This window comes from Sorex fumeus, unplaced genomic scaffold, assembly GCF_029834395.1.
Source record: "Sorex fumeus unplaced genomic scaffold, SorFum_2.1 ptg000011l, whole genome shotgun sequence".
Classification (NCBI taxonomy): Eukaryota; Metazoa; Chordata; class Mammalia; order Eulipotyphla; family Soricidae; genus Sorex; species Sorex fumeus.
The window spans coordinates 3,828,254-3,855,936 of record NW_026606068.1 but is presented as its reverse complement, the minus strand read 5'-3'; the positions used below and the strand labels follow the sequence as shown (position 1 = coordinate 3,855,936).

The 27,683-nt window shown below is 58.8% G+C and overlaps 1 protein-coding gene across 1 annotated transcript in view; it reads left to right on the top strand.

Annotated features, from left to right (window-relative positions):
* Positions 1-25,967, top strand: part of TNFRSF8 (TNF receptor superfamily member 8) — a 38,176-nt gene extending 12,209 nt beyond the window's left edge. The window contains exons 2-15 of the mRNA XM_056110878.1: positions 4,530-4,608; positions 9,633-9,755; positions 11,370-11,522; positions 12,330-12,405; positions 13,716-13,873; positions 16,030-16,143; positions 17,299-17,454; positions 18,716-18,806; positions 18,955-19,013; positions 20,763-20,864; positions 20,951-21,004; positions 24,232-24,257; positions 24,700-24,910; positions 25,729-25,967. Coding sequence (XP_055966853.1) covers positions 4,530-4,608; positions 9,633-9,755; positions 11,370-11,522; positions 12,330-12,405; positions 13,716-13,873; positions 16,030-16,143; positions 17,299-17,454; positions 18,716-18,806; positions 18,955-19,013; positions 20,763-20,864; positions 20,951-21,004; positions 24,232-24,257; positions 24,700-24,910; positions 25,729-25,967 — 1,641 coding nt within the window. The remainder of the gene's footprint in view (positions 1-4,529; positions 4,609-9,632; positions 9,756-11,369; positions 11,523-12,329; positions 12,406-13,715; positions 13,874-16,029; positions 16,144-17,298; positions 17,455-18,715; positions 18,807-18,954; positions 19,014-20,762; positions 20,865-20,950; positions 21,005-24,231; positions 24,258-24,699; positions 24,911-25,728) is intronic.
* Positions 25,968-27,683: the final 1,716 nt, after the last annotated feature.

Sequence of the window (27,683 nt, the reverse complement as noted above, 5' to 3'; positions counted from 1 at the left end):
TAGTGGTGTGAACCAGCCAACGTTTATTAAAAACAAAATCGGAGCAAGAACTCAGAAGGCTGACGCACATGGTTTGCCTGTGGGACCCTGAAACTCGTGCTTGGGACTCTGTTCCCCAGGGCTGCTTGTTTTCCTGAGCCCTGAGCTGAGAACAGTCCTCAGCACTAGGCTAAGAGTAGCCCAGAACCCCAAAGCAAATGACAAGACTGATGCATTCCTAGAGCCATAGTGCAGCGGGGAGGGCATTTGCTTACACGTAGTTAGCCCAGGTTCGATCCCCAGCACCCCAGATGGTCCTCCAAGCACTGCCAGGAGAGCTTGGAGTGAAGTGAAGAGTGAAGAGCCAGGAGTAACCCCTGAGCATCGCTGAGTGTGTCCCTTAAACAAACAAACAAAAGGACTGACGCATTCCAGCCCGTGTGGGACAGTTTTTGCTCAAATCCCACCTGAACGCTGCCTGCCTTGCAACTTGGTTTTGATTTGTGACACACCAGCATATATTCAGGGGTCACTCCTAGCTTGTGCTCGGGGGATCATGGATCGTGTCAGGGATAAAACCAGAGTAAACTGACTGCAAGGCCAACATCTTAATCCTGGACTGTGTCTCCAGCCCCGTCCTGCCATGGAACTTCAGAGAAGCTTCTTGGACCTCAGTTTTCTGGTCTGTAAAATAGGACTGTGAGCGCAGAGGTAGAACCGGGGTTCTGCATCTGGAACTAAGACCCCAAGGAATGCCGGTGCTGTTGGTCGCCCACCTGAGTAAGACACTCGGGGACCTTCCTCTGGGCTGGGGCTCACCGCCCGACTCCCGCCCCTTGGGGCATTGAGCTGACAACGCCTCACCCCAGTCTCCAAGCTGCTCGTACAGGTGAGCCCCACCCCCTTCTCTGTTCCGCTGGGCCCCGATGGGGCTTTTTGAGAATGAAACTCCCCAGGTCTAGCAGGGAGAGTCAAAGGAACCTGAAATGGGCTTCCTGTGCGTAGGGCCCAGCCTCTGTCTTTATCTTGATGTCTCTGAGACTAGGCCCTGGGGTCTGACTGTGCAGCCCTTTACCCTGTGGTCACCTCACTCGCGGGGAACCCCACCCAAAAGCCCCCGACAGGGCTGGGCTTCCCCCTGCTGCCTCCCCTTTTGGACTGCCCCCCCCCCCCCCCAGCTGGTGGCCCATTCTCATTGTCTCTCCCCCACCCCGAGGGCTGCTGCCTGAGAGAAGTGGGGCACTGTCTCCCTCAAAGGACCCAGCCCTGCCCGGCTCTCTGGCACCCAGCAGGGCATGGCAGAGGGTGACATCAGCAGCAGCCCTGGGTCATGCCCGACCCCCACTGCGCGTGACCCCAGGCTCCCAGATGATGGGGTGCCCTGGGGCTCTTGCCTCGGTGGTGCATCTGCATGTGCGCCGGGCATCAACCCCCGTTTTCTGGGTGCAAAAATTATGATACCACGGGCTCCAAACAAACAGAAACAAAATTCCCCAGTGACTCTGCGGGAAAATGCAGAGAAATTGGCAACCACAGATGCGAGAGATGGTCAGAGGGTGCCGTGTCCCCTTCTGCCTCTACAGGACTCCTGGGCCCGGTCCCTCTAGGAGGTCGAGGGGACTAGCTCTGCCCTTCCGAGTCCCATATGGGGATAGAGAACCCCCAAACCCTCTCCTCCTGAGTGCATGGACTCTGCAGGGCTCTTGGCTCAGCTGTACGCCCCCTCTTCATGCCCAGCGGGAGACAGCGCCTCCTAGTGGCAGCCTGTGGCTCAGCTGTCTAGTGAAGCTCATCCCTGACTCTGGATTTACCTGTTGGATCTTTTTGGCTTGGGACCACACCTGGTGGTACTCAAGGGGCTACTACCTGCCTTTGTGGTCAAGAGCCCTGGCCCTGCTCGGGGACCATATGTGGTGGCAGGAATTGAACCGGGGTTGACTGTGTGCAAGGCAAGTGATTTAACCCTTATGCTTACAGGGTCTCTAGCCCAACATTGGAAATTGTACTTAAAATTTTGTTGTTGTTTTTTTTTTTTTATAAGATTTTTGTTTTTCTTATTTTTCTGGTTTAGAGCGATAGCACAGCGGGTAGGGCGTTTGTTTGCCTTGCACGCGGCTGACCCGGGTTCAATTCCTCTGTCCCTCTCGGAGAGCCCGGCAAGCTACTGAGAGCATCCCGCCCGCACAGCTGAGCCTGGCAAGCTCCCCGTGGCATATTCAATATGCCAGAAGCAGTATCAACAAGTCTCACAATGAAGACGTTACTGGCGCCCGCTCGAGCAAATCGATGAACAACGGGAGGACAGTACTACAGTGCAGTGCTTATTTTTCTGAGTGATTTTTTTTTTTTTTTGGTGGGGCAGTCACAACCAGCAATGCTCAGGGGCTACTCCTGGCTCTGCACTTAGGAATTACTGCCGGCGGTGCTTGGGGGGGACCATCTGGGATGCCGGGAATTGAACCCAGGTCAGCCGCATGCATGGCAAATGCCCTTCCCACTGTACTATTGCTCCAGCCCTTTGAATGATTCTTAATTTTACTTTTTTCCTCGCTGGTTTTCTTTTGCAGTTAGGAAAAAAAAATATTTTCTTTGCCATGCCAAGGATGTCTTGCCACACGCAAGAAAAGTTTTCTGCCCCTGGGTCACAACCCTGATCCCCACATTTTTATTTTAAAGGTACGCAGAGAGGGGGTGAGTGGGGCACACAGGGATGTCCGCAGGGCCTTGCTGTGTGACCATACCTCTCTTGGAGCCGCAGTTTTCTTTTTTTTTTTTTTTCTTTTTTTTATTAGTGAAACACCATGAGGTACAGTTGTAGATTTAAAAATTTTTGTGCTTGGATCTCAGTCATACCACGATCAAATACCCATCCCTCCACCAGTGTCCATTTTCCACCACCAGGATAATATCCCTCCCCCCCCATCCCCCCATCCCCCCCTGCCACTGTGGCAGGGAGCCGCAGTTTTCTTACCTGTAACATGGGGTCGCCATCCAGGACTGTGTGTTATAGAGACACTGGTGTGTGAGTCAGGATCCCTAATTCCTGCAGCCTCCTCGGAGGGAGGGTGTGGTGCCGGGAAGTGACGAATGAGCAACGGGCTACCCCCACCTCACCCCTCAGCCCTGGCAAAGTGAGCAGACTGGGCCAGGGCTGTACCTGGCAATAACAAGTGAAACCAGGAGAGACGCCAGAATTTTGCCCAAACTCAGATACCCTCACCGCTCTGTGCTTTTCTCTCACAGCTCCTGGAGTCCCTGGATTCAGGAGAAGAACAGGTTCCCTAGGCCAGAGTGATATAGTGCAGTGGTTAGGGCATTTGCCTTGCACCCAGCCCACCCGGGTTCGATCGCTGGCATCCCATATGGTCCCCCAAGCATCACCAGGAGTAATTCCTGAGTGCATGAGCCAGGAGTAACCCCTGTGCATCGCCAGGCGTGACCCAAAAAGCCAGAGACAGAGAAGGTGGCACGACCAGTGTGAATTCAGGCCACAGGCTATAGGTCGGTCTGTGTGGCAGAGCCGGGAGTGTGGGCAGGCAGGAGCCAGGGTGCCGGAGCACTGCTGGGCCTCTCTCTCGATGTCGGGGGAAGCTGCCCTGAGTGGGCAGCTCCATGCTGTGGAAATTCAGTGGGCAGCATGGCTCTGCCAGACGTCAGCAAACAAGAAATCTGGCCAGAAAATCTTCACCAGAAATTGGCCTGCTGGGTGGGCCAGAGGCCAAGGAGGAGGCAATGAACTAACCCATGGGAGGGTGAGGAGAATGGGGGGGGAGTGGAGGAGGTGGATAGAGAAGGAGGGAAAGAAGGATGGAGGAGCAGGAGGGAGAGGAGGAGGAGCATGGAGGGGCGTTTGTAGCAGGAGGAGGGTGGGGAGGGGCAGAGGAAGACAGGAGCGGTGGAGGATAATGAGGATGGAGGATGAAAGGAAGATGGACCACGGCGATAGTATTGCAGGTGGGCACCTGCCTTCTAGGCGGCCGACCCAGGTTTGATCCCTGGCATCCCATTTGGTCCCCAGGAGTAATTCCTGAGCTCAGGGACAGAAGAAAGCCCGGAGGACTGCTGGATGTGGGCCCAAACACACAAAAACAACAACAACAAAATCTAGAAAGAGAAAGATGAGGGCGGGGGGAGGAAGGTGATGAAGGGAGGAGGGTGATGGAGGGAGGAGAGAGGAGGATGAGGGAGGAGAGAGGAAGGTGATAGAGGGAGAAGGGTAATGGAGGAAGGAGGGAGAAGGGTGATGGAGGGAGGAGAGAGGAAGATGAGGGAGGGAAGAGGGTGATGGAGGGAGGAGGGAGGAGGGTGATGGAGGGAAGAAGGAGGAAGGTGGGGGTAGGAGGGTGAAGGAGGAGGAGAGTGAGGAGGCGGCTACTGGCCCACAGTGGCTGAGCGAGTTTGCTGCTATGAGCTTTGGGCAAACTCGGGTTCTAAGGGAACCCGGAGCTTCCATCCTGGCCTCAGTGGGCGTCTCTCAGTCTGGCCGGGCTCCTGGGACAAAGGGCAGGATGCGGCTATCTGCCCACCGGGCCTTTCTGCTCTGCCCACAGGACCGAGCCCGCAGAGAGGCGTGTCCCAGCAACTTCTACTTGGACCAGGCCGGGAGATGCTGCCGCCACTGCCCTGAGGGTGAGTGGGCTGGGGGAGGGGTGGGGACAGGGGTGTCTTTTCATGAGACAGCGAGGAGCCCCCTAGCCGGGCCTGAGCTGCTCCGGGGGTCCTGGCTCCTTGTTGGCGCCCCCTGTCAAGACGAGGCTGTGGGGTCTGTGAGGTTCCTGGAAACTGCCCAGTGGTTCAGGAGCCCAGAGCACCTCTGGGGTCTTCTCTCAGGCTCCACCAGCTGAGACCCCACAGAGCCCCGGGGCCGCCTGGACGCCTGCTTCGGGGTGAGGGGCTCGCAGCCCCCGACCACCCCCGCTCAGGCCAAGGAGTGAGGCCTTGGACAGCCCCCCCGTGATCCGGGCACACCCCGTGACCTCGTGGAGCGGAGGCTCTGACCTGGGACCCAGGCTTCGAGGGAAGAGTCGGTTGTGCCTTGGGCAGGGATGGGACGGCCACCAGCAGCCTTGGCCCCAGCAGCCCGAGGACAGCCACACTGCCCAAGGCGAGCCGGGGAGCGGAGGGAACCACTGGTCCCACACAAGGCAGGGCCCAGCTGGCACCGAGGGGAAGGAATGGATATTCCCTGTTTCCAAGAGTAAGTCACAGCTAGTCCCTGTGGGGAAGGGGGATACACATCGCCCCCGGGCCTTTTTTAGGTTTGGGGCCTGCTCTGAGGACAGAGGGGCCGGCCTGTCTCGGTGCTTGGGCTTTGGCACCCACTGATGCCCCCCAGGACCCCACCCCACATCACCACCATGACCTGTGACCTCTGCTGCAGTCTTCTCTCTCCCTGCCACCCCCCCCCCCCCCAGCAGCTGTCTGCCCCCTGGCTTGCAGGACTCCCCTAGCCGGAGCCTACACAACAGATGGGGAGGGATGGCAGTGAGGTGGGGCCTCCCTTGTCCTTCTCAGGCTGAAAGTTCAGGATCGAGAGAGACAGACAGACAGACAAACAGGCAGGAGGCAGGCAGACAGACAGACAGACAGACAGACAGAGAGAAAGGGACAGAGCAGGCCAGAGCAATAGTCCATCGGGGAGGGCCTTTGTCTTGCACGTAGCCTACCTGGGTTCAATCTCCAGAATCCCACATGGTTCCCTGATCCTGCAAGGAGTGATCCCTGGGTGCAGAGCCAGGAGGAAGCCCTAAGCACCTCTGGATGAGACCCCAAAATGGAAAGGAAAGAGAGAGAGAGAGAGAGAGAGAGACAGACAGACAGACAGACAGACAGACAGACAGACAGAGACAAAGACAGAGAGACAGACAGAGAGAGAGAGAGATCCTTTTTTTCCCTATAAAGCCACTAACCCTTCTGAATCAGGGCTGCATCCTTATGACTCCTTTGACTTAATTCTCCCCACGACCCCAAAGTCTGTTTCCAAACGCAGTTACATGGGGGGGGGGGGCCGCAGGGCTCTGACACGTGACTTGGGAGGAGGACCCCGACTCAGCACGATGGCCCCCTCACTTCTCGCTCTGTCCACACTTCCTGCAGGCCCACCCCGGCTCACCAGCTTGGCCCTGCTACTGGAGCCGCTGGTTTGGGATCTCTGCCCGCCCCCAAGTGCCCCCATCTCCGGTCCTCTGCACCCAGAGCACCCCCGCTGCAGCCTGCACCCCTCCTTCATGGCCTGTGATGGCAGACGGGTGGCCGGCGACACCGAGGCTCTCCACAGACCCCCAGGCCCAGCACAGGGAAGCAAGGCCTCAGACTCCAGGGTCTGGTGGAGAGTAACGCGGCCGGGGGACTGAGGGGGGCCGAGGGGAGCCGAGCACCCCACCCTGTAGGGCATTTTGTTGGAGTTTTATTGCCCTGTACTTCCGGGCAAGCCAGAGAGGTAAAAGGAGAAAGCCACAAAAACCCCTCCTTCCGTGTCGGGGAAATTTCTGACATTTGCCGGGCCCTGAAATCAGCGCTGGGCTGTGAGGGGGCGGGCTGGCAGAGGAAGGAAGCGGGTGGCCTTTGAGAGCCAGGCGTTTCAGTGTCACCGAGTCCCAGCCCCCACTGCAGACCTGCCGTTGCCCTTTCGAGCATCTTGACAGCTGACCGCCAGGCGCCTGCGGGTTTGCTTCAGGGACCACCAGAAACCAGCCCCCCACCATCCCCTCCCCTGTTTGTGGTTCTCCTCCTGAGGCACCATGGGGACCCCAATGGCTTTCAGCCCAATTTCAAAGCACCAAGAGTAGCAACTGTCCACCTCAGGCTCCAGAGGCCAGAGGCCCTGCCCTGGACCCTGTGAAGGGCATTCTCTAAGGGCAGCCCATGTCATGGGACAGTCTCTCAGGATTTGTCAGTGGCAGTAGGCAGTAGCATCTGGGAGGAGACTCGGGAAGCTGGGGTCATACATTGCAGGGGCCCTGTCCTGGTTGGAGTATTCATGGAAGGCTTCCTGGAGGATGTTGCGTCTAAGGGAGTCTTTTTCTTTTCTTTTTTTTTGCTTTTTGGGTCATAACTGGGAATGCACAGGGGTTACTCCTGGCTCATGCACTCAGGAATTACTCCTGGTGGTGCTCAGGGGACCATATGGGATGCTCGGAATCAAACCCGGGTTGGCAGTGTGCAAGGCAAATGCCCTACTCGCCATGCTATCACTCCAGCCCCCTCATTTTTTTCTCTTTTTGGATCACACCTGCTGATGCACTTAGGAATTACTCCAGGCAGTGCTCAGGGACCATATGGGATGCTGGGAATCGAACCTGGATTGGCTGCGTGCAAGGCAAACGCCCTACCTGCTGTGCTAGCGCTCCAGCCCCTAAGGGAGTCTTAAGACCGAGCAGAAATTATCAGAGGAAGAAAGGGGGTGTGGTGAGAGCATACCATATGGATTTATGGATTTGTTTTTTAGAAAGTAGAAAATTTGTAAAAAATAAACTATTTAGTTAAGAAGAAAGTAGGAAAGTTTACTTGAAAGTAGAAGAGAAAGGAGAAGGAGCACACCATGTGGGGAGGGACTTAGAGTAAGACTCCGTTCTGGATTCTTCTTTTTATTTATTTTTTTGGCTTTCTGGGTCACACCCAGCAATGCTCAGGGCTTACTCCTGGCTCTGCACTCAGGAATCACTCCTGGCGGTGCTTGGGGCATCACCATGGGATGCTGGGGATCGAACCTGGGTCAGCCACATGCAAAACAAATGCCCTCCCCGCTGTACCATCACTTCGGTCCCTGGATTTCCAGATTCGTTTGGGCCAGAACTCCCAGTGGTGATCGAGGGCCCATGAGGTACTAGGGGTTAAACTCGGGGCTCCTGCATGCAAAGCTCATGCTCCAGCCCTTTGCGACTCCCTGAGGCTTAGTGGGGTCTGAAAGATATGGAGCAGCTGAGTGTTCCCCAGGAACTGGGGGAACTGGCTGAAGATCCTGGGGGTGTGGAGAGGAGCAGAGAGTGGGAGAGGGGCCCAGATTCCGCCTGGAGTTGAGCTTCTGGTGGAGCTGCGGGGGACATATGTGGAGCCGGGAGTTAACCCCGGAGTGGCTTTCTGCAAGGATAGCGCCTAGCATTCTTTTACTATCCCTCTGACCAATAGCACAGTGGTAGGGCGTTTGCCTTACAAGCGGCCAACATGGTCGACCTGAGTTCGATTCCTCCGCTCCTCTCGGAGAGCCCGGCAAGCTACCGAGAGTATCTCGCCCACACGGCAGAGCCTGGCAAGCTACCCGTGACTTATTCGATATGCCAAACACAGCAATAACAAGTCTCATGATGGAGACGTTACTGGGCCCCCGCTTGAGCAAATCGATGAACAACAGGAGGACCGTGACTGTGACCGTGACCGTGACTGACCCTGTTATTAGATCTTAATGAGTATGAAAACTCACATATAACACTTTATTTTGAATTATTTTGTCTCATGCTTTGATAACAACATTCCAACACAGCTTGGATCCCTTGTAATCCCGTGCGTTTTGTGCTATATGCTTACAAATATAATTCTAAGCAGTGTCCAGCGATTTCCTCACACTGACCAGGGATATAAGACATGTTAAAGAAAAAAAACAACTCCTGGTCTTGGGGCCGGAGAGATAGTACAGCGGGCAGGGCATTTGTCTTGCTCGTGGCCAGCCTAAGTTTGATCCCTGGCATCCCATATGGTTCCTCCAGCACCTCTGGGAGTGATTCCTGAGTGCAGAGCCTGGAGTAACCCCTGAGCATCTGCCAGATGTGCCCCTTTCCCACCAATACCCTCTCAAACTTCTGCTCTAGAGGTCCATAAGCCAGTTCATTTAGAACTCATCCCCAAATGGAAGGATAAGAACTGATTCAATACCAGAGGAACCTATGGTGCCTTAAGCTTAGATAAATGAGTTCCTCAAGCTCATATGACTCCTGAGGCGTCCATTCTCCTCCCAAATCGCCTCTGAGTGACCTCTGAGTGGCCTCCTTCTCGGGAAGGTCCTGCCCATAAACAATGAAGCGGACAGTGCAGGGCACGAAGCTCTGAACATCAGCCAAGAATCCCTGAACATCATTCCCGGTACATTTGGGGGATGATTGGCTGGTAACGGGTCACGTGCACGTACGGAATCTGTGTTTTGATTGGCTTGCTTGGGTCATGTGCTCAGCCTGAACCAATTATATTGCTGGAAAGGCTGGGATCTTCTGATTGGCCAGCCTGGATTCTGAAGCTCAGCCAGGTAGGCGAGCTGAGGACCACATCGGGTCCCTGGGTACCCAGTGGTTCCCAGGGAGAGTTCAGGACACTCCCAGCCCCCGTGCTCTGGTGGTCCACGCCACGCACACCCCACCCCTTACGTGGGGTTCAGGGACAGCGTGTGATCTGCCTGGTCTCAGGCTGCCCCGATGCTCGCCCGCTTCATCCTTTTTGCAAAGTGTTCACCTACTGAGTCTCTTCTTCACCCCTGAAGCATTTATGACCTGCCATGTGGAGTGGGTCCTGCGGGCTGGGTGGGCCTCGGGGGCCTCCTAGATCTGGATTCACTCGGCACGGAGCTGGGAAGGGCTAGGGTGGGGTGCAGGTGCGAGGTGAGGGGTGGGGAAGGAGGACCTGGCCAAGGTCACCTGACCGGCTACTTCTCTGGTGTTTTCTCCCAGGACACATCCCACAGCAGCCATGCCCGCAGAAGCCTGCCCACTGCCGGAAACGGAAACGGTGCGACCCCGACTACTACCTGAGCCCAGCTGGGCGCTGCACGGCCTGTGTGGGCTGCTCTCGAGGTAAGGGCCCAGCACCCCGCCCCCCCGAACCCCCCAGCGGGGAGAATCTGCAAGGAGCTTTGAGATTTGGCACCTGTACTCTGGATTGGGGCCCCCGGTGCCTCAGTTTATCTCTCTCTGAGTTTGTGAGTGGCGACTGGCCATGGTGGGTTTTTTTTTCTTTTTCTTTTTGGGTCACACCCAGCGATGCACAGGGGTTACTCCTGGCTCTGCACTCAGGAATTACCCCTGGCGGTGCTTAGGGCACCATATGGGATGCTGGGAATTGAACCTGGGTCAGCTGCGTGCAAGGCAAATGCCCTACCCGCTGTGCTATTGCTCCAGCCCCAGGCGGGGTCTTTAGTGTTCTTGCTTTTTAGAGACAAATTGAGGGTCTGTTCGCAAGCTCACGTTCAGGGAGTTTAGTCTTTGCAAAACCTGACGGGATGATTATTTCCTGGTGAGGAAATTGAGGCTTAATGAGGTTGAGCCTTCCAAAGGTAAAACCCACCCCTGTGAAATCTGCACGCTGAGTGGGTGGTGTGATTGGGCCTGTTTGTCCTTCCCATCTGTGGCCCAGGGAACCCTTGCAATAGCTTCTCTAGTGAATTTCTTCTTTGGTTTGCTTGTTGGGGGTCACACCTGGCGGTGCCTGGGGCTCACTCCTGTGAGTGCTCAGGGCCCAAGTTGTGGCCGTCCAGGTCCGGGAGCAATCTCTGGCTTCTGGCATGCCGAGCACGTGCACTGGCCCTGTGCCTCCTCGCCTCTGTTACTCATTTCTTTTTTTTTTTCTTTTTGGGTCACACCTGGCGATGCACAGGGGTTCCTCCTGGCTCTGCACTCAGGAGTTACTCCTGGCGGTGCTCAGGGGACCATATGGGATGCTGGGAATCGAACCTGGGTCGGCCGCGTGCAAGGCAAACGCCCTACCCGCTGTGCTATCTCTCCAGCCCTGTTGCTCATTTCTTGGTCTGTGTGCTGATGTTTCCTTGTCATTCCTCTTTGTTTAGGTCAGCATTTCTCTGATGTAGGTTTAAAATTTGAAATCGACTGACCGCATTTTCTTCAATGTACATTATAGATGCTCATTATAAAATGAACCAGAGTTTTGGAGCCAGAGTGGGTTTGCCTTGCATACAACCAACCGGGGTTCAATTCCTGCATCCCATATGGTACTCCAAACACTGCCAAGAGTAATTCCTGAGTGTAGAGCCAGGAGGAACTCCTGAACATCGCCAGGTGTGACCCAAAAAGGAAAAAAAATAGTCCTAGCAGTAGGATCAGGGATGTGACTCAGTGGTAAAGCACCTGCTTTGCCCCAGGCGTGAGATGTGGGTTTGATCCCCAGCATCAAAAATAAAAAGACCCATCTGGGGCTACAGATTGTGCAGTGGGTAAGGCTCTTGCATGCAGCTAGTCCAAGTCTGATCCTGGCACCCCATATGGTCCCCTGAGTCCCACCAAGAGTGACCGATGATTACTTTAGTGATCCCCGGGCATGTAGGTTGGGGATACAGGAGGGATCCCACTGCCCCTGTGCCTGCCTGGTGAGTGGGGGCCACACACAGTTTCCCCGCCTGCTGGCCCTCTCCCAGGGCTGCTCAGCCAGCTCCTGTGACCCCTCCATGCCCGCAGATGACCTGGTGGAGACGTCCCCCTGCTCATGGAATGCCTCCCGCGTCTGCGCCTGCCGCCCTGGCCTGTTCTGTGTCACGCCGGCCACCAACACCTGCGCTCGCTGCATGCCCCACTCCATCTGTCCTCCTGGCTCGATTGTAAAGTTCCAAGGTTTGTACCCCCTCCTGCTGCCCAGACAAAGAGGACAGGAGTGCTCAGGGGAGCAGCATATGCTGTTTATTGAGCACGTACTCTGCACAGGCATGTTTAGGGCTCCTTGTTCATCTACACAGCAGCCGTATGCAGAGAAGATGTTGAGCTGTGGCTTGGAGGGATAGCAGACATGCCTGGTCCCTCTTTCATCTCCACTTGGCTTCTGTTTCCTTCAGGACTCTTTGAGGTCCAAGTCACCAAATCCCACTTTATTCCCCCTTGGATTTGGTGAGCTCCTGTGACTGAAAAACTCTGAGAATTTCTCATGGTAGCTTCAGGTATGGTTTGATCCAGGCACTCAGTGTTTTCCCATCCTTCATCTCTACGCCCCTACTTGTTGATTTGTCTGACACAGAACTACCAGTAGTGCCGTGCTGGCTGCCTCCCCACTCCAGAGTAGAGAGCTGCAGTGTCCAACCTGTCCAGCAGTCAGACACAACCTTGACATTCAGCTCACTGCACAGATTGGGTCCCTTGCTCATCCCCAAGTGATGTGCTCTTGGTCAGAGACATGAAGCTGATTGGCTGATGGGTCCTGCCTGAGCCCGTGGCTCCTCCTGAGATGGGGCAGGCAGTGTGCCAGCCCCACACACAGATGCTGAGCTTCTCTGTGGGAAATTAGGGGCTGTTGCTGCGCACACACGGATGACCATGGCCTCTCCCCAGCTTCCTGGCCCCGCTCGTATTTGCAAAGGTCCTGGGCCCTCTTCCCAGGGAGGTCCTGGGTCTGCACCCTGTCTGGAGACTGTGTCGTCCCTGTTGCAGGCACTGCAGAGAGCGACACCATCTGTGGGCCACCCGCGCCAGGGACCAGCACAGAGGACCACGGACACCCGGCCAGGTGACCTCCGTGCGCCGCCCTCCGACTGCCCTTCTCTGGACCTTCAGGGCACTGTGGGCTGGGCTGTGGGTATGGCTCAGTGGGTTGTCTGGACTCTCTGCAGACCCCTCAGCCCCACCCCGCCTGTGTGCCAGTCTGCCCTGAGCACTGGGGAGTGATCATCCATGCCTCGTTCCCACAGAGGGGCAGTGGCCTGTGGGGGTCTAGAGCCTCTTCTCTGGGGAACTAACCCTGAGTTCAACCTTCCTGTTTTGGGCCACACCCCTTATCTCTCCTTGTAAAAAAGTGTTTAAATTATTTATCATTTTGGAGGGGGACCGTGCCCAGCAGTGCTCAGGGCTTATTCCAGGCACTGCGCTCAGGGATCATTCCTGGCAGGGCTCGGGGAACTATATGGGATGCCGGGGGTCGAACGTGGGCCCACTGTGTGCTAGGCAAGTGCCCGGGCCTCTGTCCCATAGCTCCAGCCCTTTGTTTATTTTTATTTCTCTACCTCCTCTTCCCTTTGCTGTTGTCGCAATGCTGTGGGCGGGGCGGGGGCCACACACACACACACACACACCAGGCTGTGGTGCTCGCATGTGCCCAGCTCAGCCACACTCCTGGCAGCTGTGTCTCTTTCTGGGGGGTTGAGGGTCCCCCATGCATGTGGTACTCAGGAGCCCTGGGAACCCCTCCCCATGTTTTTTTGGGGGGGGCTTTTTGGTCATACCTGGCAACACACAGGGGTTACTCTTGGCTCTGCACTCAGGAATCACTCCTGGAGGTGCTCAGGGGACCATATGGGATGCTGGAGATCGAACCTGGGTCCGCCACGTGCAAGGCAAATGCCCTATCCTGTGTGCTGTCGCTCCAGTCCCCCTTTCTGTGGTTTCTAGCTAACTGGGCTGCTGATGCAATGCTGGAACCCGAGGATGCAGTGCTTTGGACCCTGCGGTGCGGGGGCTTCCCCAGGGCACCCCGAGATTGGGGAAACCACTGGGGATCCCTGCAGGGCCTGCGCTGCCAGCCCTGTGCCCTCTCTCCGAGCCCCGCACATCTGCGTAGTCTTAATGCTCATCGGAGCTGGCTTCCCTTTTTGTGGTACCCACAGATGCTTACCTGTGGTTGGCTTGTGGCACCACGGATCCCACATACTGGAGTCATGATCGATCGTGTGTGGCACCTGCGGGTCGCCAGGGAGTTGAACTTGTGACCGTGCGGTTGCAGGCGGACACCCAGAGCCCTTGCGCTGATCTGCTAGGCGCGGCACAGACCTCCCTCCCTGCCCCGGATGACGGTCAGCCCCCTCTTGGTCTTCCTTCCTGCAGTGACCTGCACCCTGCCAAGCCCTTCCTGACCTCTCAGGCTGACCCCAAGGCCAACACCACACTTCTCGAAGGGGACATCCTCCTCAGCCCAGAAAATGCTTCTGAAAGGACCCACTCACCCTCTCCCATGGGGAAGCCCAGTGCAGATCCACACGCAGGTAATTGTCCCAGAGGAGGGTTGACCTCCCAGGCTGCCATTTTTGCTGGTGGGGGCCTGCGGGCATGGCTCCAGGCAGGTGGCTGTGAGTGGGGCTAACGGCCTGTGGGGGGGGGGGTTGAGGAGCCCCTGGGTCTGACGGTTGCAGGCTCAAGGCCAGCAGAGCCGAGGGAGCGCCTGGGTGCAGGCGTGTCCACGTGTGTGGCCGTGGCACAGGTGAGCCTCTGGGGGTGTTCACTGGACACCCTGGTTCCCGTGGGCTCCTGCTGTCTGCTCATTGAGCTTCCCTGCACAGGTGCCTGATGCTATTCATGTCCATGGCATGCTTGGCTATTTGGTGTGCCCTCTCTGAACACAGCAGTGAGGGGCCGAGAGCCGTGTGGTGTGGGTGTGTGTGTGTGTCTCCATTTCTCCGAACACAGTGGTGAAGGGCCAAGAGCGGTGTGGTGTGAGTGTGTGTCCCCGTTTCTCAGGGCATCATCGACTTACATCAGTTGTTGTGGGATTTATCACAAAAAGAAACTTTGTCAGTTTTATAGATCAGTGTTATTGTTATTCAGTTTTATTGATCAGTGTTATAGATTGGTTTTGGGTGGTGTGCTTAGGGCTGTGATGCTTGGGGCTTACTCCAGGCTCTGCACTCAAGAATCACTCCTGGAGCTGGTGCAATAGCACAGCCAGTACGGCATTTACCTTGCATGCAACTGACCCAGGTTTGATTCCCAGCATCCCGCATGGTCCCCCAAGTACTGCCAGGAGTAATTCCTGAGTGCATGATTCAGGAGTAACCCCTGTGCATTGCCGGGTGTGACCCAAAAAGCAAAAAAAAAAAAAATCACTCCTGGTGGTGTTTGGGGGACCATAAGGGATGCCGGAGATCAAACCGGGTCAGCCATGTGCAAGGCAAACACCCTTCCCGCTGTTCTGTGCTCCCATCCCCCATCTTGTTCGAGGTCCCCTGCCCCCCAGTTCTCTACTGTGCCTTGTTCTCTCCATGATGTCATTCAGAGAGAAGATTCTCGCGTATTAAGGCAGCCCCAGCTCTAGCTTCTCCGTTTCACTCCTGCCTGTGTGTTCGACTTCATGCGACTTTCCCTTTACAACGTGAACCATCTCTCCCCCACCCCCCGTCTGCTCTGCCCTCTCCCCCAACCCCGTGCCTACCATCTGGTGCCATCCTCGAGGGTGTCTGCCACCTGCCTTGTCCTCCGGGTGTGGTTGTGATGCGGGCAGGGCTGTTTGTAATGGGTTTGCATGGGCAATGGCTGGGGTGGACCCAGAGGTGACTCACATGCCTGGCAGGTGAGAGACCCTGGGTCCACTCCCAGCTCCTCACACCATGCGGGTGACCTTGGCACAAGTTAAAGCAAGGGCTGGGATCGCCTCCTGGCATGCACTTCTCTTGCCCGTATGAGGCCCTGGGTGTGGCCCCCAGGTCAGCAGACAGCAATAACAAACAAAAGCGCTGTTAAAAATGGGAACAGGAGCTGGAGCGATTGCACAGTGGGTAGGGCGTTTGCCTTGTACGTGGCCGACCCGGGTTCGATTCCCTGTATCTCATATGGTCCCCCGAGCACCACCAGGAGTAATTCCTGAGTGTAGAGCCAGGAGTGACCCCTGTGCATTGCCAGGTGTGACCCAAAAAGAGAAAAAAAAATGGGAACAGGGGCCAGAGTGATAGTTCAACAGGTAGGGCGTTTGCCTTACTCTCCGCTGACCTGGGTTCGATCCCCAGCATTCCCTGAGTCCGTGAGGAGTGATTCCCGAGCACAGAGCCAGGAGGAAGCCCTGAGCATCGCCGGGTGTGACCCAAAAATTAGAGGGAGAAAAAAAAAAGGGAAACCAAAAGCCCAATGAAGTGTCCACGGGGCTCTCCACTGGACCCACAGTGCTTACCGAGTGGCCAGTCCTTCTGGGCTGCCGTGCGCCCTCATCGCTGCAAATGTAGGGTCTGTGCGCACCGTCTCTGAGCTGGCCGCGATGTCCATCCCGCACAGGGTCCCTGTCTCGGTCGCTGTCACCTTTCCCAGCTTCGCAGCTCGGCTTTCCCGCGGTGCCTGGTGATGCGTGTCCTGCCGTGGGCGTTTGCGGGGGCTGCAGGGGTGGGGATGCCGAGGCATTTGCTGGTGCCTGGATTCTCTCGGCTTCTCCCCGCAGGGTGGCCCCCGCAGCCCTGCCCTCCAGAGTCCCCCCACTGCCGGAAACAGTGCGACCCCGACTACTACCTGGACAGGACCGGCCGCTGCATGGCCTGTGTGAGCTGCTCTGAAGGTGAGGGCCTGCGCCCCATCTTGGGGGCTTGCTGGGGTGCGGGGGAGGGGTGGTCCTCTCTTCCGGCACTTTCCTGGGAGCAGGTGTTGGCCCATTCCTGCCCATGCTGAACTCGACTCCTGTATCCTGAGCACCCTCCTAGGCGTGGACTGTCCTGTTGTCCCATTTTACAGATGAGGGAGTGAGGCACAGGGCAGCTGGGGAAGTTACAGGGGGCAGGACCAGGACTGAGGTGTCCGCGTGGTTCCTGGCTCTGCCTGTCCTCCGTGCTGGCCCTGCACAGGGCACGCAGAGCCCATCCCAGTGTCCCTTGGGTCCAGGGTTTTGAATTCCCTTGTACATAGGAGGTGCAGAGTGTTACTCCTGACTCTGTGCTCAGGAATTACTCCTGGCGGAGCTTGGGGGACTCTATGGGGTGATGGGGATCAAACCTGGCTCAGCCGCATGCAAGGGAAGCTCCCTCTGGCCCCTTTAATTTTATTTTTAGTTATTTGGGCATGGTGGTGGTGGTGGTGGTGTTGAGGCCGGCCATGCCTGGCACAGCTCAGGCTGCTTCTGACTCTTTGCTTGGCGGCCCCTCCCGGCAGTGCTCAGAGGACTGGTTGCTGGACATCAAGCCTGGGCTTCTGGCGTGCAAAGCTGCCTTCAGCCTGCTGAGCGAGCTTGCTGGGCCCATTTTATTTTAGGGTGTTGGTTTTTGTGATCTTCTGTTTGTTTGGGGGCACTTTAGAAGTGCCAAGGACCACTCCTATTTAGGGGTGGCATCTGAGGGCGCCCAGGGGGCCCGAGGCTCCACGGACTAGCCCTGGGCCCTTCAGCCTGTCGTACAGGTTCTGTAGTGCGGCAGCTCTATGTGCCGTTCTGGGGTCCTGTCCCCTGCAGTCCTGGCTCGGGGGTCCCGGGTAGCGTCTGCCACATCATCTCAGATGGGGAGGATTGTGGAGCCCACAGGAAGAGCTGGCGGCCCCCCCCCCAACTTCTCCGGCTCCTGCCACCCCTCCCACCCTGCCACTCCGCTCCTGTCCTGTGGACAGGGGGGGGCCAGGAGTCTGGAGAGGCCGCGGTCCCTTCCCCGTGCCCACCGTGCAGCGGCCCGAGCTGCAGAAAGGGCCACCCTGGCCGGGCGCTCCCTTTAGCCCCTCTCCCTGCACACAGACAAGGACCTGGTGGAGAAGACGCCCTGCTTCTGGAACGCCTCCCGTGTCTGCGCCTGTCGTCCTGGCCTGGTCTGTGCCACGTCAGCCGCCAACTCCTGTGCCCGCTGCGTCCCCCGCCCCAGCTGCCCGCCGGGGACAGTTGTCAAACTCCAGGGTAAGCGCCTGGGTCCTCTGGGACTGGCTCTGTTCCCTCCCCCTTCCTGATAGGTCAGCTTGAACCCTGTTGGTCACAGGTGGGGTTCGGGCTACTCGTGGGGCTGGGGGAGGTGTCGGCTCGTGGCGAGGCTGTTAGACCACCGCAGGGAGGTGTGGGGAGACGATGCCTGCAGGACAGGGGCAGGGCACTTCCCCTGTATGTGACCGACCCAAGTTCGATTTCTGGCACCTCGTAGGGTCCCCCGAGCACCACCACGAGTAAGCTCTGAGCATCTCCGGGTGTGCCCCAGCCCCCGCAAGAAAAAGAAAGAAAAGAAAATTGAGGGGGAGTAACAAAAGAAGCCAAGGGGTGTGCTCTCCCTCAGATTCATTCCTGCAGGCATGAGGGGCCGTGCACACGGGTCCAGAGCTGGGGCAGGGTTGGACGGTGCAGCTGCTCCTGCAGAGAGCGGTCAGTTTGTGGGTGCTGCCTCGCGGGTGCGGGGCCTGGGTGTCGGGGTGGAGAAGAGGAAACACCTCCTGGCAGAGCTCACCGGAACTGGCTGGAAGTTGAGTGCTGGGGCAGCCGGACGCTTGCCTTGCCCTGGGCTGCCTGGGTTCAATCCCCGGCACCACCGGGAGTGATCCCTGAGCACAGACCCAGGAGTAACCCCTGAGCACTGCTGGGTAGCTGGAAAAAAATTTGGGAAAGTGTCGAACACCTACGAAGCCTACAGGAGGCAGCCAGTCCCAGGCCCAGCCAGACCCAGGCAACCGGCCCACCCCTTGGACACTGTTCCGGACCTATTTCTGTCTCTGGCGTAGTTCACCCACTCTGCTACTTTTGCTAATTCACCTCCCATTCTAACAAACGGCATCCGGGACTGACCCATGGACGTTTGGGTTCTGACCACCATTGCCATGGTCGCGTCGAAGCCCCCCACCCTTCACTGTACAGCACTTCTGCTCCCCATATTTCCTCTGCATCAATCCTGAACCCCAAGTCCCATCCCAGCAGTCACTCCTCAGAGAAACCTCCCTGGTCACATGGGCCAAGCCCCCCATTCCGGGACCCCACCATCCTTGGTGTGACTGTGGGTGTCGGTGAGACCCACGAGCCGGGCTGTCCTGTCTGTCTGCTCACTTGGCCGGTGCCCTGTGGGTGGAAGGGGAGGGTTGGGGAGACACAGTGACCCCATGATGACCCCATCAGCCTCTGCATTCCTGTTGGAGGGGCTTTCTCATGCTGATTCCAAGATTGCCCCCCCCGCCCCGCGCAGGCATGGCTGAGAGGGTCAGCACCTACCAGCCCCCCGTGTCCGGGACCAACCCTGACTGTGGCCGCCACCCAGAGGACCAGGGCCCCTCCAGGTGACTCCCCTTCTCTCCTGTGGCCACGAACAGCTGGGAGTCCTTATGGCTCAGAGTGGGAGGGGGGGGCAGGCTCAGAGGAAAGGGAATCCCACCCCCAGCCCTGTCTCAGCGGCACCTGGTCTCACCTCTGGCTTCTCTCCCACAGCGTCACCCCCTCCCTGAGCCCCCTGGTCGAGTTCCAGACCAGTGAGGTGATGGAAAGGGGTACCACCCGGGAGCCTCAAACCAGCGTCCCCATCTCTCTCTCCAGGGGAAAGCCCATTTTCCTTCCAGGTAAAATCACCTGCCCAGAGGCAGCGCCCCCTCCCAGGGGGCCATTATGGCACATCTCTGGGGACTAGGGGGTGGGGAGGGCGGGGCGCCAGGGTTTACCCTCCTTGAACTGGGGTTCATGTTCCGCCATGTGCTTGGGGGCTGGGGCGGGGTGGGGGGGCACCTTCATTCTTGTTAGCATCCTCACTCTGGCTCCACATTGCTACTCGGAAGGTACGTGACCTCGATGCTTCCTAAGTTCTTTGGAGCTGAGTGGCTCACCTGCTCGCTGTGAGGCTGTGCTCCGCGGGGGGTCCCACACCCCACTCCCTCCCTGAGAGGGTGGACCTTGTTAGCAAGCAGACGGGGTGCATCTCAGAGCCTGCAGTTCCGTTGTCAGACACGAGGTGGCAGTAGCGCCCTGAGATTTAATCAGGACTGGAGAGCTAGGACAGGAGTTAAGGCGTTTTCACAAGGTGGACCCCAGATCTGTCCCAGGTACCACATATGGTTCCCTGAGAACTGCCTAGAGCTAATCCCTGAGCAGCACCCAGAACCGTAATCAGAGATCCGGGCCACAGAAACAGGCGAAGGGAAAAGGGAGCTAAAGACAGACCTCACTGCTTGCAGTAGGGAATCTCCCTCTTGCTGGGGTCTCCCTGGCCTGCCCAGGTCCCAACTGTGGCTCTGTGGGAGCCCCTTAGCCTTTGTGAGCCTCAGTTTCCCTCACTTGTGAATCGAAGACTCATTTGTTGAGGGCAGGGCAGAGTGTTGGTTCGCTCATTCAAGGACCACGTAGGAGCGGGTGTTTGTAGCGTCTCCTGCCCGCTCGCACGGGGTTTCCGGAGGGGGCACATGCCTGACCCCCACCCCACAGCTGTGCCCACCCGGCTGGTTCGGGCCACACCAAGTGTGCCACCCTTCGCCCAGGCCTTCTGTGTCCCACATCTCCCCCCCTGCCCCGGCCTGTCCCTCTGGGGCCTCCCGTCCTCCTTCCTCCTGGCCCTTCCACTGCTCTTTCTCCCCCTCTGGAAATGCTCCGCCTTCTCCTCCTGAGCTGAGCTGCTCTGTCTGGGACCCAGGGCAGGGAGGGGGTTCAGGACGGCACCCCAGGACTCCATAGTTTGGGTTCTACTGCCGCCCTAGTGGGGGAGAAGCAGGGAGATCAGCTGGCGCCTGCAGCTGTCCTGGGCAGAGGGGGTGGGGGGCCCTGTGCTGGGAATGGGGGACCCCGACTCTGTGTGCGATTGGGGACCCCAACTCTGTGGGATTGGGGGACCCTGGCTCTATGCTGGGACTGGGGGGACCCCGACTCTGCTGGAACTGGGGACCCTGACTCTGTGCTGACTGAGGGGCCTCTATGCTGTGCTGGGACTGGGGACCCCGACTCTGCTAGAACTGGGGACCCTGACTCTGTGCTGACTGGGGGGCCCTCTACTCTGTGCTGGGACTGGGGACCCCGACTGTGCTGGGACGGGGGGACCCTGACTCTGTGTGGGATTGGGGACCCCGACTCTGTGCTGACTGGAGGTCCTGGCTCTGTATGGGACTGGGGGGCCCAACTCTGTGCTGGGACTGGGGGCCCCGACTCTGTGCTGGGATTGGGGGTCCCGACTCCTTGTGGGACTGGAAGGGGGACCCAGCCCTGGGGCACGGGGACTGGCTCCGGTGTGGTGGGCTGCAGATTACTGTGTGTCCCAGGCCCCGCACTCGTCTGGCTGTTCGTGGCGTTGCTGCTGGTGGGCGGTGCCAGTTTCTTCGCCCTGTGCCACTGGCGAACCTGCAGCGTGTGGCTCAGTCGCAGTGAGTGGCCGGCGGGGTCCCCGGGGGGTGAGCCGGGGTGCCTGCCGCCCCCCTCCCCCACCGCTCATCACCTTCTTTGCTTTCAGAGCTGTTCCCGTGCCCCCCGTTCCAGCCTCTCCGGCCCAAGCTACATCCCGGGGGTAAGTCTCTCCCACTGGTCCCTCTACTGCTCCCCCCGACTAGAGGGCACCTAGTGGGGGGGGTTCCTATTGTTGGGGGTGGGATCGGCCACACCTGGCCAGGCTCAGGGCTTGCTTCTGGCTCTGCAGTCAGGAGTTATGCCTGGCAGTACTTGGGGATTGTGTGGGGTTACGGGGATTGAACCTGGGTCAGCTGCATGCAGGGCTGCAGCGTCTCCTGCCCGCTCGCACGGGGTTTCCGGAGGGGGCACACACCTGACCCCCCCCCCACAGCTGTGCCCACCCGCCTGGTTCAGGCCACACCAAGTGTGCCACCCTTTGCCCAGGCCATTTGCCCTCCCTGCTCTCCTCTCTCTAGCCCCCAAAAGTGTTCCTTAAATTCCCTTTGCACCCCTCCTGGTCTCTTCCCAGTCTCCCCTCCCCCTACCCCGAGCTGAGGGATGCTGGGGTCCGCTCCATGACGGCGGGTGAATTTCTCAGCTCCTGGGGTGCAGCTTAGCTGAGAAACAGAGACAGGGACCCTACTTTAGATGGGGGCCTGCGGGTGTTGGGGGCTGACTGAGGGCAGGGCTTGGGGACAGTGACTGCTGGTCAATGACTGTCCTGTGTCTAGGACCCATTTTCTCACCAGGAAGCTCAGGCCTCCCCAAGTTTTATTGACTTATTTGGTTTGGGGGAGGCACATCTAGTGATGCTCAGGGGTTACTCCTGGCTCTGCACTCCTGGCAGTGCTTGAGGGACCATGTAGGATGCTGGGGACTGGACCCAGGTCGGTCAAGTACAAGGCAAGTGCCCTCCCGCTGTACCTTCGCGCCAGCCCCCCCCACCCTGGTCTCCCTAAGTTCTTGACTGTTCAGAGCAGCCCCTCCTCCTGATCTTGCCTCTGAGCCTGTGCTCCCTGTGGCCTTTCAGAGCCCTCTGACCCCAGTGTGTGTGTGTGTGTGTGTGTGTGTGTGTGTGTGTGTGTGTAGCCCTGGGGGACCCCGAGTCTTGGAGAAGATGTCTTGGGGGGTTGGATGGACACATGTCACTTGTGCAGGCTCCAGTGTTAAGCACCCCTGGGCCCTGGACGGTCCTGGGGCAAGGACTCGGGTTCTCTGGGGCTGTCTCCTTGCGGTGGGAAGCGACTCGGGCTGCAGAATCCCAGTGACTGCTGGACACAGCTGCTGGCCCCAGAGGCTGGTCACTTTATTTGCAGAAGTTCCGTCCTCTCCAACCCCACACCCCCAACTCTTACCTCCACTCCAGCACCCACCCTGGGATCCAGGGTCCGCCTCAGGCACCCAGCCTCTCCCCGTGTCGAGATGCTCTCTGAGCCTGGTGGCCCCCACTTTCAGGTGAACCCCCAGACTCACCCCATGCAGGGCCTGGTTTGATCTGCCGAGCTTCACAAACAGGACCCGGGCTCTCTCATACGTGTGTGTGTGCATGTGTCTGTGTGCGCCTGCAGTGTACCACACAAACCCATGAGTCTGTGCATATGCACGAGTCTGTGTACGTTTTCATGTGACTAACGTGAGTGCACGTGTGCATGTATGTTATGTTTAGTGGCAGGTTCTGTGGCTCCCTGGAGCCCAGTGTTTGCTTTCTTGACATTTCTCTAGTACTTAAAATTTCCGTAGAGGGACCAGAGCGATAGTACAGTGGGGAGGGCGCTTGCCCTTGCACGTGGTAGACCTGGGTTCGATCCCCGGCATTCCACATGGTTCCCTGAGCACTGCTAGGCATGGCCCCCCAAAACAAACAACATAAAAAGAATTTCTGTGGAGTCACTAAAGATTTTTTATCTCTAGGAGAGAGTGATTAAAACGCCTTTAATTGCTGGTCGGGTCGGGCACGGCCACCCACCTCTCCGCGGGGCGCCTGGCTTGTTTTCCATTTTGGGTCACATGAATACCCTTGTAGCAGACGCCTCCCCGTTTCCTTGTTTTGGTGGTCACACCCGGTGGGGCTCTGTGCTTGGGGGTTGCTCCTTGGTGGTGCTTGGGGGATCACAGTGCCAGGGCTGAAGGGAGACTCTCCTGGGCACCATTTTTCTGGCTCTTCCTCCCAGACTCCAGGAATTCTGTCCCCCAAGCTGGGTGCGGGGTTGGCTGGTAGGGAAGGGGACCTGCTGCAAGACCTCCCTGCTCCCCTTCTTCCCTGCGTCCACGGTTTCTGCTCCTGACACTCGGCTGCAGCTGGCTCTCTGCCGACACCTGCGTCCCTCCTAGAGGACCAAGGTCTGGCTGCCCGCAGGAGGGAAGGGTCAAAACCACTGACAGACTGTGTTGAGGCGGCCAGGAGCAAGGCTCAGCAGTGGCCTGGGCATGTGGCAGGGCACCCAGAAGTAGCAGCCAGGCCGACCTGGGCTTGGGCCCAAGAGGAGGGTGCTCTTCGCTTAAGTGCTCCCTGGACCCTCCTTCAGTCCTTCGCACGGGGGTGTGGGCCCCCGACTGCTGGTCATTGAAATGGTGCACAGGGAGGCCAGTGGCCAGTTGCTCAGGCTGCCCCCAGTGGTGTGGGGTGTCGGCAACCTCTCAGGAGGTTTTCAGCTGGGACCTGGGTACTGCAGTCTGCTGGGGTCCCAGGCAGTTCTAAAAGGGACTTGGTGGCTGTGCCAGCTTGTCTGGAGTAGATACCTGGGGTCAGGTGTGTCCCCCTGAAGGAAGCCTCTCCAGGGTCCCCAAAGTCCGTGTCCCAGAGCATCTTCTGGGGGTAGGTACCCTTCCCTGGAGCACTTTCCCAGATGGTTCAGTGGCACCTGAGGTTTTGTGGTGATCTGCACCCCCATTTTACATGAGAACAGCTGGGTGCAGGGTTGGTTCTTTATGTTGGTTTTGGGAACACACCCAGCAGTGCTCGGGGCTGACTCCTGGCTCTGTGCTCAGGGACCACGCCTGGAAGTGCTCTGGGAACCGCGTGTGGTGCCGGGGATCAAACCCAAGCCTATTGTGTGCCAGGTGAGTGCCCGCCCGGCCGTGCTCTGGGGCTGGGATGAGAAACTAGAGGGGTGTCCTGAGAGTCCACTGGGCCCTCAAGGCAGGAATAGGTGAGGTGCAGGTGGGGATCCTGGCAGCTGCCTTGGAGACAGGGTGGGCTGTCAGCCAAGGTGGGGTGCACCTAGACTCGGGGCTGGTGCTTCCCTTCTTGCCCCCGGGGTCTGTCGGCTACCAGCTTCTGAGGGGGCAGGACCTGGTGGCCATGGGTGGGACCCTCCTTGTGAAGCTCCTCCTCTTTCTCTGCAGAGTCCAGGCCCGGGAGGAGCCCAACGGTGAGTGCCCCCACCCTCAGTGCTCCCCAGCTTGCCCTGGTCAGCCCCCCGCCTCTGCTGTGCCTCAGTTTCCTGGTCTGTAAAACGGGAGGACTAACATGCCGAGGAAGCACCCACCGACTGGCTGCTGTTCTCGGTGTTTTTGGTTTTGGGGCCATACCTGGCCGTGCTCGGGGGTCATTCCTGGCGGGGCTTGGGGACCACGTGGGATGCCGGGGATCAAACCCAGGTAGGCTGCGTGCAAGGCCAACACCCTCCCCGCTGTGCGGTTGCTCTGATCCTTAGTTGCAAAACTGTTAAAAGCAAGTTGGCTCCCCAGAACGCTGCCCTTGGAATGGTGGGGGTTTCTGGAGATGCATCAGCTGGAAAAATGGGGCTTCTGGTTCAGAACAGGAAGCAGAGGGGACACCCCACATGAGTGCCGTTTCCTCCATGCCTGCAGGAGCTAAAGAGGGGCACCTCAGCGCTCGAACCCGGCACAGAAGATGAGGGACTGCTGAGCGCCCCCTTGGTGGAGACCTGTCTGCACACGGGTGCAGCCCCCAGCCCCGAGGACCGGCCGCTGCTGGACGCCAACCTGACCCGAAGCCCTGCGGTCTCCTGGGACTTGGCCGAGCCCCGGGGCGCCGGGGAGCACACGAACAACAGGATCGGTGCGTCTGCCACATCCGGGGTGCTGGTGTGGGTGCAGGGCTCTGGGGAACCCAAACCAGCCAGAAGAGGAGGGGAGCCCCACAGGTCTGCCAGGAGCAGGTGGGCTTGGAGTCCAACCCCTTGGGCCCGTCACATAGCCGCCTCCTCTACACCCCAACGTAACTTTTTGGTTTGTTTTGTTTTGGGGTCACACCTGGCAATGCTCAGGGCTTACTCCTGGCAGAGCTTGGGGAGCCATATGGGATGTCGGGGATCGAACCCGGGTCAGCCGTGTGCAAGGCAAACGCCCTCCCTGCTGTCCTATCTCTCTGGCCCTCCAACTTAGATTGTTGTGAATTGGAGGTTATGATGCATGAGGCCCCCGAGAGAAGCCCCCAGCTCTTGGTGAGATGGGGGTGGTGGGGGCACAGAGACCCCCCCTGCTGACGCCAGCTGTCATTAACACTAGCACACCCCCGTTGTCACCACCCTCCCCAAGGCGGGGCACGGGAGACACCCGTGATCCTCAGACCCTCAGACTGTCACTGACGTGTGCACACTCCCCTCTTCCTGTCACCAATCTGCGTGTGGTCAGACCCCTCCAGGAACTGTGGCTCACATGAGGGGGGCAGTGGTTTCCTGGGGACACAAAGCTGAGACTTGTCCTGTGGCTGTGGGACTCGCCAATATGTGATTTGTCCAACCTGGCTCAGGGGCCAGCCCCTCCCGCTGAGGCCGAGCTGACCCGTGGACTGTCCCCCTCTAGCCCTCCAAGTCCTCCCTTCCCCTGCCTCTTCACTGCTCCTCCTCTTGCTCACCGGTGCCTTTGACCTTACAGAGAAAATCTACATCATGAAGGCGGAAACCGTGATTGTGGGGTCTGTGAAGACCGAGGTGCCCGAGGGCCGGGTCCCGGCGGGGCCCGAGTTGCCTGAGGAGGATCCGGAAGTGGACAGTGCCCCCCACTACCCAGAGCAGGAGACGGAGCCCCCCCGGAGCAGCGGCGGGGATGTCATGTTCTCCGTGGAGGAGGAGGGGAAGGAGGACCCCCTGCCCAAGGCCGCTTCTGGGGATTGAGCCTGGCCTGGGCGGGCTGAGGGAGTGGGGACACCAGCAGCCACCCTGGTCAGCTGTCAGCAAGGAGGGCACTGGTGGTTGCCACCTGCAGTCCCCGAGGACACACCGCCGGGACTCTGGAGGAACAAAGATCCGGAAGGCGGACCTGGGTCAGCTGAGGTTTGCTGGGAGGACACACAGAGGGGCCTTCTTCTGAGACCCCCCCAGAGCCCAGTGTGAGCACCCACATGCTGTCCGCCTCCCTGTGCATCTCTTCTCTGCCCTGCACCCCAGTAGCCCCACCCCTGCTGGCAGCCCGTGACCTTGGCGGCACTGGCTCGGGGGCCTCCATCCTGCTGGAGTCCCGGGGCCAGGAGAGGTGCAGTCAGCGACCCTGCTTGACAGCACTCTGGGTGAGGCGAGTGCCCAGCTGAGGGCGCCTGTTCTGTCCCCTCGGGCCCTGGGTCTAGGCCACTCATTCATCTATGCGTGTCGCCAGCGGTCCCTGCAGCAGGAGAATGGGGATCCCAGAATCTCAGCAGCTGCAGTGCCCGCCCCAGCTTGGGAATCGGCTCTCAGGGCCCAGATTCGTCCACCCGCATCCCCAGGAAGGGCAACTCTGGGCCTTTCTGGCGTCCCCGCAACTCCCTGGCTGGTGATCTGAGGTGAGGCGTGGGCCAGCCCTGAGCATCAGTGGGCTGCTGGTGCCCAGGACATCCGGAGACTTTCTGCGCCATCTGGACCTTTGGAAAGGGCCGGGTAGGGCTCCCGGGCCTGGGATTTCACCAGGACGGAGGAGTGTTCTGGGCCTGCCTGTCCCTGCTGCTCTGATGGGCTTCCTTCCCGAGACAAGTGGACTGGGGATGCTGGGGCCTGCTGGGAGGCTGTGGGTGACAGGCAGGGAGTGGGGGGGTGGGAGTGGTCTGAGGAGGTCCGCTGGGAGACTGGAAGCCTTCAAACTCCTGGCGGCAAGGTGCAGTTCCCTCACCTGCCTGTGGGGGCAGTGGGGCCTCAGGGACCCCCTGGAAAAGCTGAGGTCCCCCCAGCCCTGCAGAAGGTTCTGGTTTGGTGGACCGAGACTCAAGAGGAGCCTGTGGGGCTGCATGCGCCCTGACTTCAGCTGGCCACACCCTGGGCCTAGAGGGACTCCCTTATTCAAGAACACAGGGGCAAGACTGAATTCTCAGGAGACTTGGGTCCCTTCCAAGTGGGCTGCGAGAGCCGGCGGAAGCCCAGACAGCTGGAGGCTTGGTCCCATCCCAGCACTGTTCTAGATAGTCCCTGAGCACCACCCGGCGTGGCCCCAGAACTCATCCAGGGTGGAAAGATGCCCGGCCCTGGATTGTGCATGCCGGGGAGCTGGCCCAAGGGGCGGGCACATGCCAACAGAGCCCGCAGTCCCAGCCATGGTTCAGCGTGCTGGAGTAGCAGCGCCAGAATCAGGGTGTATCGAAGCAAAACCCCCCGAACCTGCAGCAGCAGCTCTCGGGGCCTAGCTGGGGGCTCCCCAGGATGCTGGGACCACTGTATGCACAGACCCCCTGTGGGCAGGGCCCCAGACCCCCTCCAGCCACGACTGTCATCAGACTTACCACGCTGGGTCAGGAGGCATGGTCCATCTCGGGGGTGGGGCAGGTCCTGTAGTGTTCTAGAGTGTTCCTGAGGCTGCCGCACTGCTGAGTAGCGATTCTGGGCTCTAAATGCTTCTTTCCTTTCCCAAGCCTAGCCCAGTTGCAC